Source organism: Crinia signifera, chromosome 3, assembly GCF_055691185.1.
Source record: "Crinia signifera chromosome 3, ASM5569118v1, whole genome shotgun sequence".
Classification (NCBI taxonomy): Eukaryota; Metazoa; Chordata; class Amphibia; order Anura; family Myobatrachidae; genus Crinia; species Crinia signifera.
This window is the reverse complement of record NC_139219.1, coordinates 232,076,064-232,095,091: the sequence shown is the minus strand read 5'-3', so window position 1 is coordinate 232,095,091 and position 19,028 is coordinate 232,076,064. Positions and strand designations below refer to the sequence as shown.

The window sequence follows — 19,028 nt, the reverse complement described above, 5'->3', positions numbered from 1 at the left end:
CCACTACACAGCTTTTCTCTTTGAATGGATTGGATTGAAGACTTTATACAGAAATAATTAAAACAGTGATAGTCTTTGATAGAGGGTAAAGTTTTATTGAAATCTCACCTCCAGGTTGTTGGAGGAGGATGGTGCCTAGGTGGAGTATCCTATTTCCCTCCCAGAGCTCGAGGCAAGCACTAAAAGACACCCCTTCTGGGAGAAGTCCGAGCCCTGATGGCTTTACCATCTCATACTGTAAATTATTTCGGGACACGTTTACCCAAGATTCTTACAGCCTTTAATGCGTGACAGCTGACTGGGGTTTCTCTCCCCAATCCTTAGAGGCTCATTTTATAGTCATACCCAACGAGGACAAAGATCCTGCCCAAAGTGCTAGCTATTGTCCGATTAGCCTTTTGTATACGGACATTAAGTGGTTTGCAAAATCGATCACCAACAGACAAGATGCTGCCTCCTACCTTGATACACTCTGATCAGGTGAGTTTCGTGCCTGGGAGGAAAACATGAGATAATACAACTAAGGTTATTGACCTAATGCCTCTTGCATTAGGTTTGGCATCCGTGGTGTTTTTGTCCACGGTTGCCAAAAAGGCATTTGACAGGGTAAGCTGGATATTCATGGAGGGGGTTTTGAGACATTTAGGCCTTGGCCTTGTTAGCCTACACCATATTTGACACTTTATAGATTTCCCACAGCTCGGATTAGAATTATTGTGACCCAGTTTTCATTAATAATGGCACTAGGCAGAGGTGTCCCCTCTCCCCTCTTATCTTTATATTATGTATGGAGGCCCTGGACAGTTCTATTTGACTGAACACAAATATTACCAGCCTGAAAGTGGGTGCTGTTGACTATAAGCTTGCCCTGTTTGTGGACAATCTATTGGCTGTGCTGTCCAACCCAACCATTTCCATTCCCAATCTCCTGGTGGAGTTCCAGAAAATCTGGCTCACTTTCAAACTTAAAGATTAATCTTTCCAAGTCTGTAGCTATGAATGTGTCTGCTCCACCCTACTCCTGAAATGACTCAAACAGTCCTTTCCCTTTGCCTGGCAACCTACTCGTCTCAAATATCTTGATATTTCACTGCATTCTGGCCTATCCTGTCTCTTTGATAATTTAAAATGTCTACTTCTAACACTCCGCGTATATCACGAACACAGGAGCTTATGTATCTCTATGTATATCTGATAAACACAGAAGCGCATCTGTTTAAAAACAAACATTTAAAGAAATGGTTATCTTCCCAGCAGGTAGTCAGTCATTCTTTTATTATTATTCTTTTACTGTGTCACTTTCCTTGCAAAGATAATGTGCAGAGAATTAGCTGATTGCATACAAGGGCCTGACCATATGCAATGCCCACTGATAGGATAATGAAGTGGACAGACACTCCCACTTCAATTTGCATACAATGAATATGCATAAAGTAACCGATACTTAAGGAGCTTCCGGCCGCTCGCCTGGTTGGTCCTGAAGAAGCATTTTGTGAAAGCGTACGCTTGACTGCACACCTAGTGTGCTAAACCCCACATTCCCTTCCCCCCATATGACTGTATTTTGATCTGCCTAGGCCGATGGCAACACAGGGTATCCGTAGGACATGGTTCCCTCTGTTCCCACAGTGACACGGACTCTAGCGCAAGAGCCGTGTACACTCCTGTCTATCCTGACACGCAAGAGCGAGGTAGTGCATGTTGGCACTCCTCAGACATAGCCCTGCGGTCAGCATACAGGCTGGGGAACTAGTGGCTCCAGCTAGCGGTAGCGCTGAAGCGGGATCACACCCGTGTTCAGGCGCTCATCGCTACTGCACAGTGAGCCCCAGGAGCAAACATATATTGTTTCCGACAATTGCCACAATCCTGGATAAGCATACACACTGTAAACTGTCAATACTAGACACAATTCTCTTACTCTTAATTTCAACCACCGTGCCTTATAAAATAATAATTATTCAGGGACAGTGTGAAGTGGGGTCCCACTAGGTGAGGATATATATTATATCCTTTTTAAATCACTAAATGTTGTCTCATGTGTTTGTTGTGTTTTCTTTTATATCTTCGCAACTATTTTAATGAAATCAATAAAAGTCATGTTTTATTATTAAATTCTTTTTTGGTGCACCAACCAAAGACACCCTTTTTCTGTCCTCCCCAAATATATTCATTTCGTGTCTATGGTAGCACACCCTCGCATTATTAAGATATTGAATACAAACAGTGCATAAAGAGGGTCCACCCGCATAATAATTTTTATGTGATTTCTGTGCGACTGGCACAGCTCTCCCCAATTTCCGTTCCACAGCCATCAGACCACTGACTCCCTTTGAAAACATGTGCCTGGCCCCTTTGCATCCAGCGCACTCTCTCTCAAGGAGTTATGAACTTTGGATTGAATATATGTACCCTTCCCTTCCTAAATATGCTGCTGCTTGGGGGTGCGACCTTCACATTGATTTAGCAGATGACTGGACCAAAATATTTCAGACTACTTTTGCTAGTACTTCCAGCTATTCCGTGATTGAGACTCAGTTCAAAGTCCTTTCACGATGGTATAGATGTCCGCAGATGCTGCTGCTGATTGGTGGTGCTTTCAAAATATGGATCACAGCACTGACTCCAGCTGTTCATGGCCATCTGTTTTCCATCACATTTCCTTTACACCACCTTCATCCTCCAAAAAGAAGGATGGATAATGTATCTCTGCATGGTTCCTCCATTGGCAATCAGCAACTATTAATTCCATACACTTGTAATATGCATTCAACATGTTTTTCTGGTAGGAATGCTACCATTGCAATCAAATTACACCAACTCCTGGTTCAATAAACTTCTCAATGCCACTGCTGAAATTCAGTGTGATGGTTAGAAAGCTGGAACTCCAAGTAGACACTTTGTTTGAGGTATTAATCTGAATCAAAGAATCCTTTGCAAGCTAAAGGATGCTGGAAAGTCTAAATTTAATGCTGCCCATACACTTATGCGATCAGATGCGATGCATCTGATCGCATCATGTGGTGCCTAGTGCAGCACCCGATGACCAGTGACCCAGTGCCAGCTCCTCCGCCACCGCCAGCTCCGGTCCCCACTCTGATTGCATTTGAGCAATCGCATGTGGTTAAAAACCACATGCGATTGCTCATGCAATTCGATAAATATTATATGCATCACATAATATCTATCAACGCGACATTCGACGGCGTGTCTGCGCATCGCGTCGAATGTCCCCTTAAAAATGCATGGAATCATTCGATTTATCGGCCAGATGTGGCCGAAATTGATTGATTGTATGCAATAACTCACATATGTATGGGCATCATAACAGCTATGGGGTTCTCCTGTAGTTCGTATGGAGACCACTACGGATGCTCAACATCTCCAGAACCCCACAGCTTTAGTTTCTATTTGGCTGACATTACACACAAATACAGGCTGAGAAGCCCAGACCCCAAAGTTGAGTGCAAAAACATTTATTTTAATAAAATAGTGCTGACATACATTTTTCCCATAAACCAAAGCTTCTGTATTTCTATTAATGTATTGGGACATCACTTTTTTACAGTGTTGCTGTGATGAACAATAAGCTGCTGTGTTGCTGCAATGTTGGACATTTGCTAATAATGCACATAACATGTGGGAGTACCAATCATTGTGGGAGCAGCAAAGTACAGGGTAGTGTATTAGCACTTACTAATAAAGCAGTGGTTCCCAAACTGTGTGCCTAGGCTCCCTGGGGTGCCTCAGGACACTTGCAGGGTGCCTCGGGTTGGTCCTCCAGGACCAATTCAAATTGTTTATGATCAATTATTTCTGGACAAAACCAGTGCTGGTGGCTGCCAATCATAAAATCAGAACCAAATACTGCCCTTTACCACATAACTGAACCTAAGAAGCACATATAAACACAATATACTTAAATGTATATATTTTTTTGGGGGCCTAGGGGTGCCTTGGAAAAATTCTGATACTCTAGGGCAGGCATGTCCAACGTTGGCCCTCCAGATGTTTTGAAACTACACATCCCAGCATGCTTTGCCACAGTTTTGCTATTAGAGAATGCTAAAACTATTGCAAAGTATGCTGGGATGTGTAGTTTCAAAACATCTGGAGGGCCAACGTTGGACATGCCTGCTCTAGGGTGCCGTGATTAGAAAAAGATTGGGAACCCCTGTAATAAAGGATGGAGATATGGGGGGTGTCAATAGATTTGTGGAATGAGAGGGCATAGAGAATGGCTTTCCCGTGGGATAGAAAAGGGAGAAAAAATGCTTGGCATGTAGACAGAAAAGTGTTATTTGGATTGAAGAAGCTAAAGAGTTTTTGGGAGAAGTGAGACTGACATTTCTAGAAGTGCTTCACTACAAAAAAATGCCTTTGCAATAAAAAGTACAGGAAGTATACATGGAACATTGAAAAATGGAATGTGGAAAAATGCTAAAGTTCTAGAAAGCAATGACAGCAATAGACACAAGGGAATTGCTTTCCCAAATGTAAGTGCAGTTTTCATGTGCTTGTCAATGTGCAGAAAGCACAATAAATGGGGACGATTGATCTTTAAGGGCTCATCTGCACCCAGGGAAAAGCAGATTTGCAGTCTGGAAAAAACAGTCAAAATAAATTCACAAACCTTCTTGTTGATTGACCGGTTCATATGATAAAACATACTCTTCTTGACCACCTGACAAGAAAAAAGTAAGTTGAGGAGACAAAACCTAGAACATATAGTTAAAGGTCTTCAGTTACTGTACAGATAATTGGCATGTATGAAATATGACATATTAACCTTTTATGAACATAGAATTCATATTTATTAGCCTTACTCTAAAATAAATTTTACTAGTACAAAAAAAAGATGTTAGAAGGTAGAGTGTAATTACAAGAGATCCTTCCATTGGAAGATTTATAATTAATATAGGTGTGCACACAGGTGTGGGGGGTCTGGGAGGAAGTCCCCAGTCCTCACAAGGGTGCAGCCACTCGTATGGGGGGGAGGGGAGTGGGGGAGTTATGCGATTAAGGGGTGGGGCTTAATGCAGCAAAATGCCCGCCCCCATGAGATACCTAGGCTGGATCAGGTAGTGTGCTTACCCCCTGCCCTCTCTCCTTAACACTCTGCCCCCTCTCTCTCCTGACACTGTGCCCCCACCTCTCTCCCTCCCGGACACTGTGCCCCCACCTCTCTCCCTCCCTGACACTGTGCCCCCACCTCTCTCCCTCCCTGATACTGTGCCCCCACCTCTCTCTCTCCCTGACACAGCCCCCACCTCTCTCTCTCCCTGACACAGCCCCCACCTCTCTCTCTCTCTGACACAGCCCCCACCTCTCTCTCTCTCTGACACAGCCCCCACCTCTCTCTCTCTCTCTGACACAGCCCCCACCTCTCTCTCTCTGACACAGCCCCCACCTCTCTCTCTCTGACACAGCCCCCACCTCTCTCTATCTCTGACACAGCCCCCACCTCTCTCTCTTTCTCTCTGACACAGCCCCCACCTCTCTCTCTTTCTCTCTGACACAGCCCCCACCTCTCTCTCTGACACAGCCCCCACCTCTCTCTCTCTCTCTGACACAGCCCCCACCTCTCTCTCTTTCTCTCTGACACAGCCCCCACCTCTCTCTCTTTCTCTCTGACACAGCCCCCACCTCTCTCTCTTTCTCTCTGACACAGCCCCCACCTCTCTCTCTTTCTCTCTGACACAGCCCCCACCTCTCTCTCTGACACAGCCCCCACCTCTCTCTCTCTCTCTGACACAGCCCCCACCTCTCTCTCTTTCTCTCTGACACAGCCCCCACCTCTCTCTCTTTCTCTCTGACACAGCCCCCACCTCTCTCTCTTTCTCTCTGACACAGCCCCCACCTCTCTCTCTTTCTCTCTGACACAGCCCCCACCTCTCTCTCTCTCTCTGACACAGCCCCCACCTCTCTCTCTCTCTCTGACACAGCCCCCACCTCTCTCTCTCTCTCTGACACAGCCCCCACCTCTCTCTCTCTCTGACACAGCCCCCACCTCTCTCTCTCTCTGACACAGCCCCCACCTCTCTCTCTCTCTGACACAGCCCCCACCTCTCGCTCTCTCTGACACAGCCCCCACCTCTCGCTCTCTCTGACACAGCCCCCACCTCTCTCTCTGACACAGCCCCCACCTCTCTCTCTCTCTCTGACACAGCCCCCACCTCTCTCTCTCTCTGACACAGCCCCCACCTCTCTCTCTCTCTGACACAGCCCCCACCTCTCTCTCTCTCTGACACAGCCCCCACCTCTCTCTCTCTCTGACACAGCCCCCACCTCTCTCTCTCTGACACAGCCCCCACCTCTCTCTCTCTGACACAGCCCCCACCTCTCTCTCTCTCTCTGACACAGCCCCCACCTCTCTCTCTCTCTGACACAGCCCCCACCTCTCTCTCTCTGACACAGCCCCCACCTCTCTCTCTCTCTCTGACACAGCCCCCACCTCTCTCTCTCTGACACAGCCCCCACCTCTCTCTCTTTCTCTCTGACACAGCCCCCACCTCTCTCTCTCTCTGACACAGCCCCCACCTCTCTCTCTCTCTGACACAGCCCCCACCTCTCTCTCTCTCTGACACAGCCCCCACCTCTCTCTCTCTGACACAGCCCCCACCTCTCTCTCTCTGACACAGCCCCCACCTCTCTCTCTCTGACACAGCCCCCACCTCTCTCTCTGACACAGCCCCCACCTCTCTCTCTCCGACACAGCCCCCACCCCTCTCTCCCGGACTTTCTTTCCCCCCTCTCCATGGCACTATGTCCCGATCAGCTGTGTGTCAGATGCATGCACAGAAGCTACTGAAGGACACTGGGGCTGCAACTGGCACCATTTAAATTTACAAGGCTGGCTGACATCTGGCTGCTGCCTGTCCATGTCTAGCCAGTCCCAGTGTACCCAGTCTGCTGCCCCAGTAAGTCAATGGCAAGTGCAGTGCTACTGATTCCTTCTGATGTATATATATATATATATATCCAGCGTGGTGTCCCTGAAGCTCCAAGAACCCCAAGAACGTGGTGTCCCTGAAGCTCCAAGAACCCCAAGAACACAGACCGGCACTGCAGCAGCTTTTTAGAAGAGTTTATTCGCTCAACGTTTCGGAGGGTTTAGCCCCGTTTTCAAGAGCAACACATATACACACACACACCGTGTGAGACACCTCACCTTAAAATACACCTTAAAATACAGGGTGTATTTTAAGGTGAGGTGTCTCACACGGTGTGTATATGTGTTGCTCTTGAAAACGGGGCTAAACCCCCCGAAACGTTGAGCGAATAAACTCTTCTAAAAAGCTGCTGCAGTGCCGGTCTGTGTTCTTGGAGCTTCGGGGACACCACGCTGGATATTCTTCTTTCGACAAGGCACGCAGCCACAGGTGACTACTTACCCTGGAGTGCCGGACCGATTTCCCATATATATATATATATATATATATATATATATATATATATATATATATATATATATAAGTCTGTGGGCTAATCTTTGTATAAGTCAGCCGAGAGAGCACACACCAGAAAAGTTCAGCAAAAGATAAATGGTTTAATACATCACCAATATTGTATAAAGCAGGTCGACGTTTCGGACTGGGCACAGTCCTTTTTCAAGACAATCAACAATGTCACACAACAGCTCAGCAGCTGTATTAAACCATTTATCTTTTGCTGAACTTTTCTGGTGTGTGCTCTCTCGGCTGACTTATACAAAGATTAGCCCACAGACTTATATATGGTACACTTGTGGTACCCTAAGTGAAGCACCCCACTGTTGTCTATCATCCTGATTGGGAGTGCGGACCTACCTACTCTATATATATATATATATATATATATATATATATATATATATATATATATATATTCTGATGGACAAGCCCCTCTAATGGTGCACTCCTAAGAAAATGGGCTGTGCACACCTATGACAATTAATCGTTACTTAGAAGACTAACTGAAAACATTCTCAAATCCACCAATATTGCTCTTAATTGGTGAATCATTATTTGAAATGTTGTCTTCACAATATATTTTTTAATGGTAATAAACACCCATTAAGCATCACATCTCACACTGCAGAGTCAAGCATGCTTTTACTAGGCATTATGAGGGATGAAGAACAAAATGCAGGCTGACATCACACAAACTGTAATTTTACACATGGCCCTAATGCAAAAGCATGCTTGTGCAACACTGATGGGCTACTGTTACCCTCTTGACTTCTACTTGTAGATATAAACCAAATTCAGAAGACATTTGCGGCTGTTTATTGCCACATTGTATTTAAAAGATGCTGAATTTACTACATCACACAAAAACATCTGTCATTTAGTAATACTTCACAAAATTAGGCGACAGAAAATGTGGACTGTCATTTTGAATTCTACTTGAGTCAAGTAATGAATTTTTACAGTACTTCCAAAAACCATTTCACAATTCAACCAAAATATGAACAATAAAGAAAGCATTCAATACAAAACATGCAGCTGTGATGGGAAGAGTCTTAAATCATTCATGCAAAGATATATACAGGCAGCTTTAAAAACTGTGAGAACCTCAATACAAGCTGTACCTTAAATAAGATTGGTATAAATAGTCTGTGTTTAAAAAAAGTGTGTGGGTGTGTGTGTGTAATAGATCTATAAACAAATTATTTACAGTGCACACAGACTGTTCTGAATTAACCACTGCCATTAGTGCAATAGTGAAAAAAGACAGTATATTGAGATTTCACAGTCTTTCATGAAATAAAATATTAGTGTATTAGACCTTGTGAGCATCCATACTCATCTGTAATCAAGATTACTTTCATATTAGACAGCAGAAAAGAAATTGAACATAAAGATAATTTTAACATCTTTGTTTTTGTTGTTTCAATCTATCAAATTGCAAACATTTGATTGACATTTACTTTACTCAGAATCTTTGTATACAATGACATTTTTCAAGATATACAGGAGTAAGATGAATATGTTCATGGGAAAAAAAATCTCTTTACTAATTATCAGTTTTACTGTGCTCTGACAAATGATGGAAAGTGAAGAGAGAAGACACAATCAGTCCTTAATAAGAGTGCAAAAAGCATAAAACACTTACGGTAACTACTTTCACTATCGCTGGCATTAGAGGTTACATGTTCTGAAATGCAACAATGGGGGAAAAGAAAATGAAGGAATAAACATTACATGGGGACAAAAGAAAAGTGAAATATTAATGCTGCAAAAAAAAAAAAAAAATATTTGTTAAACAGTGGAAAATGAATGGATGGATTAACATACAATAGTTGGAATAGATATTGAGTCAGGGGTTAATACAAAGGTAATAAAACCTTTACCGCAGGAACATGAGCGTAAACTTTATTGTTTCTTATTATGTGTAGAATAGTGATACAAAATTGCAAACTAGTAGGGAAAAATTTTGGTATCAAGAATATGACGACTTTGTGCCAAATACTTTAAATTGTACTTTTTTCGAAATGACTAACACCTAGGTGAGTATTCGATCCAGGATCACAGCTGTCGATCCCTCCCGACATCAGTGATCCTGGCCTGTTTGGGTTTTGATCGATCGCTGAACGACAGACGGGATTCAATGTCCCGCCTGCTGATCGGTGCAAAGGGGGCGTGGATTGTCGATCTGCGGCCGGGATTGCGTCATTCCATGGCCGTTATCGTCAAAATGGGCCCGACAGCTTCTGAAGTTGGTCTCGTTCTGCAGTGATCCCTCTTCAATGCTGTCAGTAAAGACATCTGACAGCCTATCTGGCTGTGCAATCACCATGTGGCGCCGCTGAATGGCTGCCTGGGTGCTGCACAGCTCGGTAATTATATGTTCCCCATGTCCGTGTCCCTCATTAGAGTACATCTACTATACATATACCTGCACTGTTACTGGCTATCTAGCTGGATGTGCAATTACCATGTGGCGCCGCTAAATGGCTGCCTGGGTACTGCACAGCTCGTTAAATATGTTCCTCATGTCCGTGCCCCTTATTAGAATGCATCTACTGCATACCTGTATGTGTGATGTATATCTGTGTTACTCGATCCTTGTACTGATAACCCTTTGTATTACAGTATGTGTATTGTTATTTTTAATGTCTGTAAAGCACCTTGAGTCCTGTTGGAGAAAGTGCGCTATATAAATAAAACGTACTTACTGAATAGGGACCCGCTGCTATTCCCCTCATCGCGAATAGCAGTGGCACATTGAATACCCCCTAGAATGTCCAGAGGATTATTAGTGTCCTCAATCAATTATCAATCATAACCCTGAACAGAATAGCAAAACCGTTGTATGAATGGATTCTGGTTGAGCTTTTAATGATTTTGATTTCAATCATGGACGCGGCCCGCCCTCCACCACCAGCTGCAAGATACAGAAATCTGTTGCGCTGGTGGAAAGGGAGAGAATGGCCCCATCTCTAGTAGCAGATACTTTGGGCGAGATGTAATAGTTTGTGATTTTGTCATGTTTTAAAATCGCACTAAATCGCATGTGAAAAAAACTCACTTTAAAAAAAAAAAAAAATCACAAATGTAAAAGGGTGCGATTTATAAGACAAAGTTGCAATTTTCATGTGATTAAGTGTGATTTTTAGACATGTGCGATTTTTAGTTTAGTATACCTTATCCAAAATGCTCAGGACCAGAAGAAATTTGGATAACGGATTATTCCGTATTTCAGAATAATTTAATATTTCAATGATGTATCTTGAAGTATCTTGCATTTATGTTGAATAAAAGCATCAAACACAAATATATTTTATTTGTGCATAAAACAAGGTCTCAAAACATGAAACAAAGTTTGTGTACAATCTTAGATACTGAATTAGCATGCCAAGCTAAAATTTTCTTGCAGATATTTAGTGCCAGTTATATATCATGCCCCAGTATTGCTGTTACAGATGTCCCAAGTAAGTTTTTAGCTAAAAAAATAAATACATTTTATTTTCACTTTCTGCAATGTATGGTTTTTGGAATAATTGGGATAACGGATATTTGGATAAGGGATACTAAACCTGTACTGATAATGTGTTATTTTTTACACATGAAAGTGTGCGGTATTTAGTAAAATAAAAAGGTGTGGAGTCCCCCCACCTGAGAGGATACGGTCCATTGGGTCACCACCAAGTAGGTCGACAAGCATTAGGTCAACACCACTAGGTCGACATGCAGATAGGTCGACAGGGTTTTTTTTTTAATAACTGTTTTTTTCAAAATCAAATCAAATTTATTGTCAATACAACATTAAAAAAATATGTGCCGACATGCGGTATTTCATGCCCTACCATCCACTAGGGTATGGTTGGAGAATAAAATAGTGAGCCGATCGTAGCTAGACATCGTGCCCGAAGCATGGCGAGCGCAGCGAGCCATGTGAGGGGACGCGGTGGAACGTTTCCGTGTCCATGCCTACACGACATGTGCTGATAGGCAGTATTTCAAGCCCTACCGTCCACTAGGGCGTGGTGGGAGAATAAAATAGTGTGCCGAGCATAGCGAGGTACTGTGCCTGAAGCATGGCGAGCGCAGCGAGCCATGCGAGGGGACGCAGTGGTATGTTTTAGTGTTTATGCTGACACTGTTGACATAAGGGTAAAATAAAATAGTTGGTTTAAAAATTGCAATTAGTTGGTTTACCTATTGCATTTTAAGCCCCCATGGAGACATTTTTTCAAAAAGCCTGGTTTGCTAGAGGTTATTCAAACTGTATATTCATAAAATACCAGAAAAAGCATTTTTTTTTATTATATTGAAGGGACACATATGTTCCCTTCCTCTAGCCTCCATAATTTGCTCAGACCTATGCAACTCTAAATCGGTATATATTTCATGGACAAAGACCATTAATTTGCTGGATGGTGTGGAAGAGATTGATAAATATATTGATATATATATTTTTTTTTAAATGAATCTACCATTAATTCAAGGGTTTAGCAATTAGTGGTCCTAGATGCAAAGGGCTAAATTTGGTCTTGTTACAAAATATGTGATTAGTTTATTACTGTGTAAAGCATCTCTTTAGGATAGAAGAACTAGGCGACTACAGTAGATTACCTCTAAAGACTCACAATGACAAGCAATTTCTGGTAAGACAGCTTGGGCAAAGTAAATTAAGTGATTATGACTTGTGGACTAATATTAAAATCACTTTTCTAAAAAAAAAAAAAAAAAAAAAAAAGGCTACAGAAAATGAATACACACATGTGAAAATAACAGTAACAAAATATATTTAAAAAAAATAAGAATGTAAACCGCTTTTCATTTTGTTTAAACATACAGTACATTGTCTTACTGCATTACAGAAACAATACATTTACCACATATGTACTACAGGTTGAGTATCCCGTATCCAAAATGCTCGGGACCAGGAGAATTTTGGATAACGGATTATTCCGTATTTCGGAATATTTTAATATTTCAATGATGTATTTTGAAGTATCTTGCATTTATGCTGTATAAACACATAATATACACACAAATATATTTTATTACCACATAAAATACATACAAATATATTTTATTTGTTCAAAAAACAAGGTTTCAAAACGTGAAACAAAATGTGTGTACTATCTCAGCACTGAATTTGAATGCCAAGCAATCATTTTCTTGTACATATATTGTGCCAGTTACATATCATGTCCTCAGTAGTGCTGTTACAAATGTCCCCAGTGAGTTTTTAGCAAAAAAAATATTTTTTTTTCACTTTCTGGAATGTCCGTATTTCGGAATAATTCGGATAACGGATATTCGGATACGGGATACTCGACCTGTACTTAATTTCAAGAAAGCAGTTTTCTTTTTATGCTGTCATTTTTTATTTGGTTTCAAAAGCACTGCTGTGTTCATAACTTGTTTTCGCATACCCCCAAACCGAAGGGTTAGCAATTACAGTAGCTCCATTTTGTCATATACTGTAAATGTGGCTTGCCATTATATAAAACAAGGTTAGTGCAATTAAGCACAATTACAGTACATACAATCGCCATGATAAACAAAGTGCACTTAAGACAGAGAAAATTATTATTTTGATGGAGGATGAAACATTAAAACATAATTTCTACCTGTTTTTCCCTAAAGTCTGCCTCAGTTGTCATAGAGGAGAAGAGAAAAACCTAAACCAACTAAAAAGTAACTCATCCTATCAAGGCCATCTTTGTTAGTAAATACATTTTCACTGAAAACGCTGCGTCAATATTGTAGTCTGTGCAGAATGGAACTTCCACATACCTCCCAACTTGTGTCCGGATGAAATAGGGACACTCGGGCGGGGAGTATGCAAATGAGGGCGCGGCTTATGCTAATTAGCTGCGACCTCATTTTCATACGAGAATAGACGCTGTGCGCATGCGCACAGCGTCTATTCTACTAGATTGGGGGGTCTCCCAACTGCCACCCCCCGCAGCGGGACAATGCCTGCCGCGGGTGGGACAGCGGGACAGGACCCGAAAATCGGGACTGTCCCTCTAAAATCGTGACAGTTGGGAGGTATGCTTCCATTTTTACTTTAAGTAAAAAACTACATGCATGGGTCGGAGCACAACTTCTCAGTGCAATAAAAATGTGTTTTGGAGGATTATGGTGTTTCAAAAGTACTCTAAAACAATATAAAGCATTGTGCTCAGACAGTTTTGTGAAACAAAGGTTACACAACGAAACAAAATAGCAAATAAAATAAAAAATGAATGAATGAAAAAGAAAAAACAAATCCCAATCTATAACCAAGAGTAGCCAGGCACTATGCTTCAAATTTGAACATATATTGGGATCTTTAAATTTTCAATTGTCAAAACTAATGACCACTTTGAAGAACCTTTTATTTTTCTAACTCAAGGCAAGAAATCACCTATCTTCAGAGAGAAAAAGTGATATGATTGGTAATTCAGGTGGTGATTTTTCTGTCACTTACTCAGGCCTTTTGATCCCATGTCGTCAGGGATCTCCTGTTGTCCCAGAGAGCAAACAAAAACAATCACAGAGAAAATATTTGTCAGTAACATATATAAAAAGGCGCTACAGGAAAAAGGCACCTCCAAGCACAGGAATAGTTCAGAAGCTGTCTCAGAAAGGTTTGAAAATCATGAAAGCTTCACCATTACTAAACATTGACCACGGTCATTTTTACCACTTAGCAATTTGTTATTCCCACATTTAGAATAGTTACAGGAAACCTTTGTTAAAAAAAATTGACTGGAAATCATTACCTTGCATAATACAGTGCATGTTTATGGAATGAGCTAGCGACCACTTGCTCCTTACACCATTAAGCTTCTGCAACCAAGCTCTGCATTCCCAACATGCACTGAAACTCAGGTAATATGAAACAATCGAATAAGCAGCATCGTTTTAGGATTAAATTGAAAACCAGCTACTGCTCTTGAAAATGCCTCATTTGTAACACCCTATTGCAAATCTAGCAAACCTTTCTAGAGCTTGCCCCATTATATTCCACATACTTACGGTCAATATCACTGGTTTCCATCTCACTCTGGTCCTTGTTCTTGTAGAATGGAAATTTTCGGGAAAATAGGTTCTTTTTACGCTTGTCATTGAATGACTGCTGAAGAAGAAAAGGAGGGGGCAAAACAAAGGATGTCTAATGTCCGTGTGTACAAATGCCCCGCACTAGCAGATCAGTAGAGGTTGACCAGTATTTACAAAACAGGCAGCTTAAATTTCAAGGGTCTGTCACATGAAATATTGCAAGCAATAATCTGTAATGCTGTTTACCAAGGTTGTGTGCATGTTGTTAAATTTTTTTTTTATATATTTAGGCAACAGTAATAAATATGTCACAGAAAATATTCAAATGGCTTGCCTATTTTAATATTAAATTAAAACATGGTTTTACCCCTGTATTCTTAAACATTAGCTGGTAGTTCTTCAACTATTAGTATATATGTTTGCTTTTGTTTGTGCATCTGGAATTCAAATCTCTTATAGGAATAAAAATGACATTTTGGCAGCACACCACAGGGTACTGAATCACTCATTAGTATAGAAAGGAGTGCTAGGACGTGTCAGCATCAGCATCTCTCTCCTGCCAGGGCAGGCTCTACCACTAAACAGCTGATTAGGGCGCAGGGATCTGGGAGGGGGGCCACAGAGTCTGTATACAATACAATTAAGGTGGTCTATGAGGAAGACATCTTTGTAGTCTACGAGGAACAAACACAGATAGAGGCTTTGGACTTAATGCCACCTTCACTTGGAATTAAAATGTATTGGTGATAGCGTGGGGGTGGGGGAACGATACACTATTGAATACCAAAAAATAGGCTATTGAGCATGGGTTATTTTTCGAAAATAATCTTAATGCAGTGCAGCCAGCAGGCTGACTCAGGGACAGTTGATTAGTCTGCTGTAAATTACCATGACTAACTGTACGCCCTCTTTAGTCAGTGAGCATTGTTGTATACTTTAGATGTCTTTTTAAATGTTTTTTTTCCATGTGTTGCAATCTTACCAACTATTGTACTGGTAGAAAAAAAAAATATTACAAATTTTAGATTGCAACTGTGGGATAGAGTTCACCGGAAACCATTACCCTTCTTCAAGGCTGTGCACTATTTTTTTTATATACTGTACAGAATACAGCAAGATCTTAACTTAAGTAATGTTATGACCAACTAAGCTATGCAGATTGTTTCCTTGCAATGACCCATTTCAGTTTAAACTACCTGTATTGATAAAGGCCTGTCCATCAACAGAAAAAATAGAATGTTAGAATAATATAAATAGCCCAAAATAAGGTACTGTAGGATATTAAAACTGCCAGTTACAGAAGCTTTGTGTTAGTAATATTAAAGTCCACCACAGAGACATTAGGAAACAAGAAAAGGAAAAGAAAAACCACAAGAAATGATGGCATGAAGCACAAGCAAATGTGTATGTATGTCAGGGCACTGTTTGCTGCCTCTTACGCACACTACTAGTACTAAAAATTAGATCAGCGACCTACACTGGAATATACTGAAAGCAGGTGCATCATAACCAGTATGTCAGCTGCTACAAAGCTAAGAGCAACCTGGTAAGATTGAGGCCATTGGGTCGAAGTATCACAAGCTACAATTGCATGCAACTGACACAGCAGCTGGACTGCATGTGATATATCGTATGCGATCATTGTGCATATGAAGTTCACCGCTATGGGATAAAACAAATCTTTATCGCAGCACCGAATCTTCAGATCTGATCCGCACATTGGATTGGAATCATAGGTAAAATACTACATACAATTTGACACTTTTCACCTGTTACTTCAACATGGTGTAAAAAGGGCACAAATCCCACTAGTGTATGGGGGCCTTAAGGGTAAAACAACACAGGTACTTTTTTGGGGCCTATATATTCTAGCAGGAGAGACTGTGCACTGCTACTTTTTCCATCAAGTTACAGATATCATAATGCCATCTGCACTCCCAGAAAATATCCACTCCAGTGTGTCAGGAATTTAGAGCTCCCGCAGGAAAACAGATGCCTTTTTATTCCCGAATGCCAAACCCAATGGCAATTATAACCAATACAGATATGTACAGATTGTATAGTCCTATGGTGAAAATAGCAATAAATGTACTGTAAACCATAGCAATTACAGGTCAGACTACTACAACAATCCTACTGAAGTAGCAGAGGCTTTTACAAACATCCATTGTACAGTGTTCATACAAGCAATCTAGTAGGGCGGCATTCACATGATGGTTAATAGATGTAAATTATAGGTTACACTACAGATACGCTTTATGCACCAAAACAAAAAAAACATCTCCATTTGGCTCCATTGTTTCCCCAAGTAGTAAAGACACTACTAGTGAAATAAGAACCAATGAAATATTAATTATGTTAATAAACTTTATATATGGCAAATAAATAAGTGGCGATCAGCAGCTATAACCACCACTGAACAAATCCATCAAGGCAAAACCTGCACATATATGGCACCACTGATAACGTTAACGATATCAGCAATGCTGCAAAAATGAATGACCCTCAGGTAAACCCTAAACAATATTGTTCAGTGACGTGATCGGGACCCGAACGAAACATGCAGTCACTGACGATCATGTCAGATTGGACTTAATGTTCAGATGATCAGGGTTATTGTTAGCGTTCCGTGGGAGCGTGCCTTCTTACCGATATAGTGGGTACACACTGAACGATATGCATGTCAAAGTTAACGATATAGTTATCGTGCATATTGTTCATGCAGATCGAATGGGGTGTACTCTGCTTACCATAAATCCTGCCCACTACAGGTCATTGGGCAAATACGTATTTAAAGTGGCAAAAAGGCACAAATCCCTTTTTGGCACAGTAAGCATTTTTCCAAAAACACACTCTCCTCCATTCAGAGAGAAGTGCAGTTATTTAATTTAATGAAAATGAGTCATACTAATACAGGTTGAGTAGCCCTTATCCAAAAAGCTTGTGACCAGAACCATTTTGGATAATGGACTATTCCGTATTTCTAAAATATTTATATATTTTAATGTGCTATCTTGAGGATGGGACTCATGTGTGAACAGAAAATGCAATTATGTTGTATAAACACATCAAACAAATTAAATACACAAATATATCTGATTTGTGCATGAAACAAGGTTTTAAAACATGAAAAACTGGATAAGGGATACTCAACCTGTATTAATATTTAGGACACATGTGTAATATGGGGGAGATCTTATAACAGTTACTGTACATTAACTTGTGTTTCCTAATTTTTGTGTAGTTTATGAGCAGGAGGAAAATACAAAGTGGTAATTACTGAAAAGAGGGAACAAATAGGACAAAAAAAAAATACATAAAGGGAAGCAGTTCTCTATCAATGGCAAGCGTAGTTTTTTTAACTCATCTCATGCATTTTGGGTTGCAGTGTTAGTACACTGTGTGTGTACAACAGTAAGACATTCGAAGAACAAGGACATCACTCAGTTAATTTAGTTAAATAGTTTGCATTCATTCTTATTGCATGCTGTCAAAGTAAATCTACAAGCATACATAAGTTTAGATATTCAAACTAAGAATTTGATGAAACCAAAAACACAGAAACATACATGCATTTCCATGCAAATAGAAAATAACACTTTACATGAATAAATTATACACCATATATTAAGATTAATACTTCACATCAAGCCAACATTTAAGTTTCTAGTAACTTCGTGCAGTTTTAAAGCAAAATCACCTTAATGCAGAAAATTTTATGTACTACTAAAGAATAGTTTAATTTAAGACAAACCATTACAGGCAATATATTGCATGGGATAATTTAGACAACTACCACAATTTTGGAAGAATAGAAGTTCTGTTAGAGGGTTTATAAACACCAAATAAAACCCCCCTTCCCATATGAAAACATTTAAAAAATTAAATTAGGTGGTGGGACAGCTATATAGACATACATACAGTATAGCTATAGTGTCAGAAGCCTCCAACCACAACAAGTATTTTCAGAAAGGGATAATGTTTTTCCAGTTTTAGTTTTGTGTCCATGAATTGTGATAGCTGTCTCAAGTAAAAAAGTTTATTATGCTATGTAAAATGAATTTTTTTGCAAAATCAAGTTTTTGATTATATTTATGGGGCTATCAAAGAGCACACATTTTTCTAAAAAATTTCTGGTCAGCTGCTGCTTCATACCTGAGTGCCGGCTCTGACTCCTTCATCACCGTGGTGGTAAGTGTACTGTATTTATATATCCATATACATAATGTTTTGGACTTTACAGTACACCGGAACTTAATGTGTGTCTTGTGCACCCATCCTTTGTATCTAACTGTGACTGCAAGGAAGTCCCTGCAATGGCTCAGTTAGAAATGCCCAAGGCCGGATGTGTACATTGAAAAAAAGGGAGAAATCCACTATTTGTATGGATATTTTTCACTCTTGGACCCCTAAATGTTTTTGGCTGTAGTCTAAGATTATAAGATGCTAAAGAAACTATGCCAATTCTAGGGGGGGTGACTACACAAAAATCAGGGTTGCAATTAGCAATCCAATTACAATTAATATCCTCATATAGGGCAT

General features: G+C 40.7%; 1 protein-coding gene across 28 annotated transcripts in view; it reads right to left on the bottom strand.

Annotated features, from left to right (window-relative positions):
• The window catches only part of DLG1 (discs large MAGUK scaffold protein 1), a 291,905-nt gene that overhangs the window by 21,562 nt on the left and 251,315 nt on the right, over nucleotides 1-19,028 (bottom strand). For 7 of the 28 annotated variants that reach the window (XM_083177591.1, XM_083177602.1, XM_083177608.1 and 4 more), the window contains 4 exons: nucleotides 14,463-14,562; nucleotides 9,097-9,138; nucleotides 8,770-8,805; nucleotides 4,634-4,684 (listed from right to left, as the gene is read on the bottom strand). In XM_083177591.1, the coding sequence (XP_083033717.1) occupies nucleotides 4,634-4,684; nucleotides 8,770-8,805; nucleotides 9,097-9,138; nucleotides 14,463-14,562 (229 nt within the window). Of the gene's footprint in view, nucleotides 1-4,633; nucleotides 4,685-8,769; nucleotides 8,806-9,096; nucleotides 9,139-13,911; nucleotides 13,946-14,462; nucleotides 14,563-19,028 lie in introns of all 28 variants that reach the window. The other 21 variants (XM_083177603.1, XM_083177615.1, XM_083177616.1 and 18 more) reach the window with 11 other exon arrangements.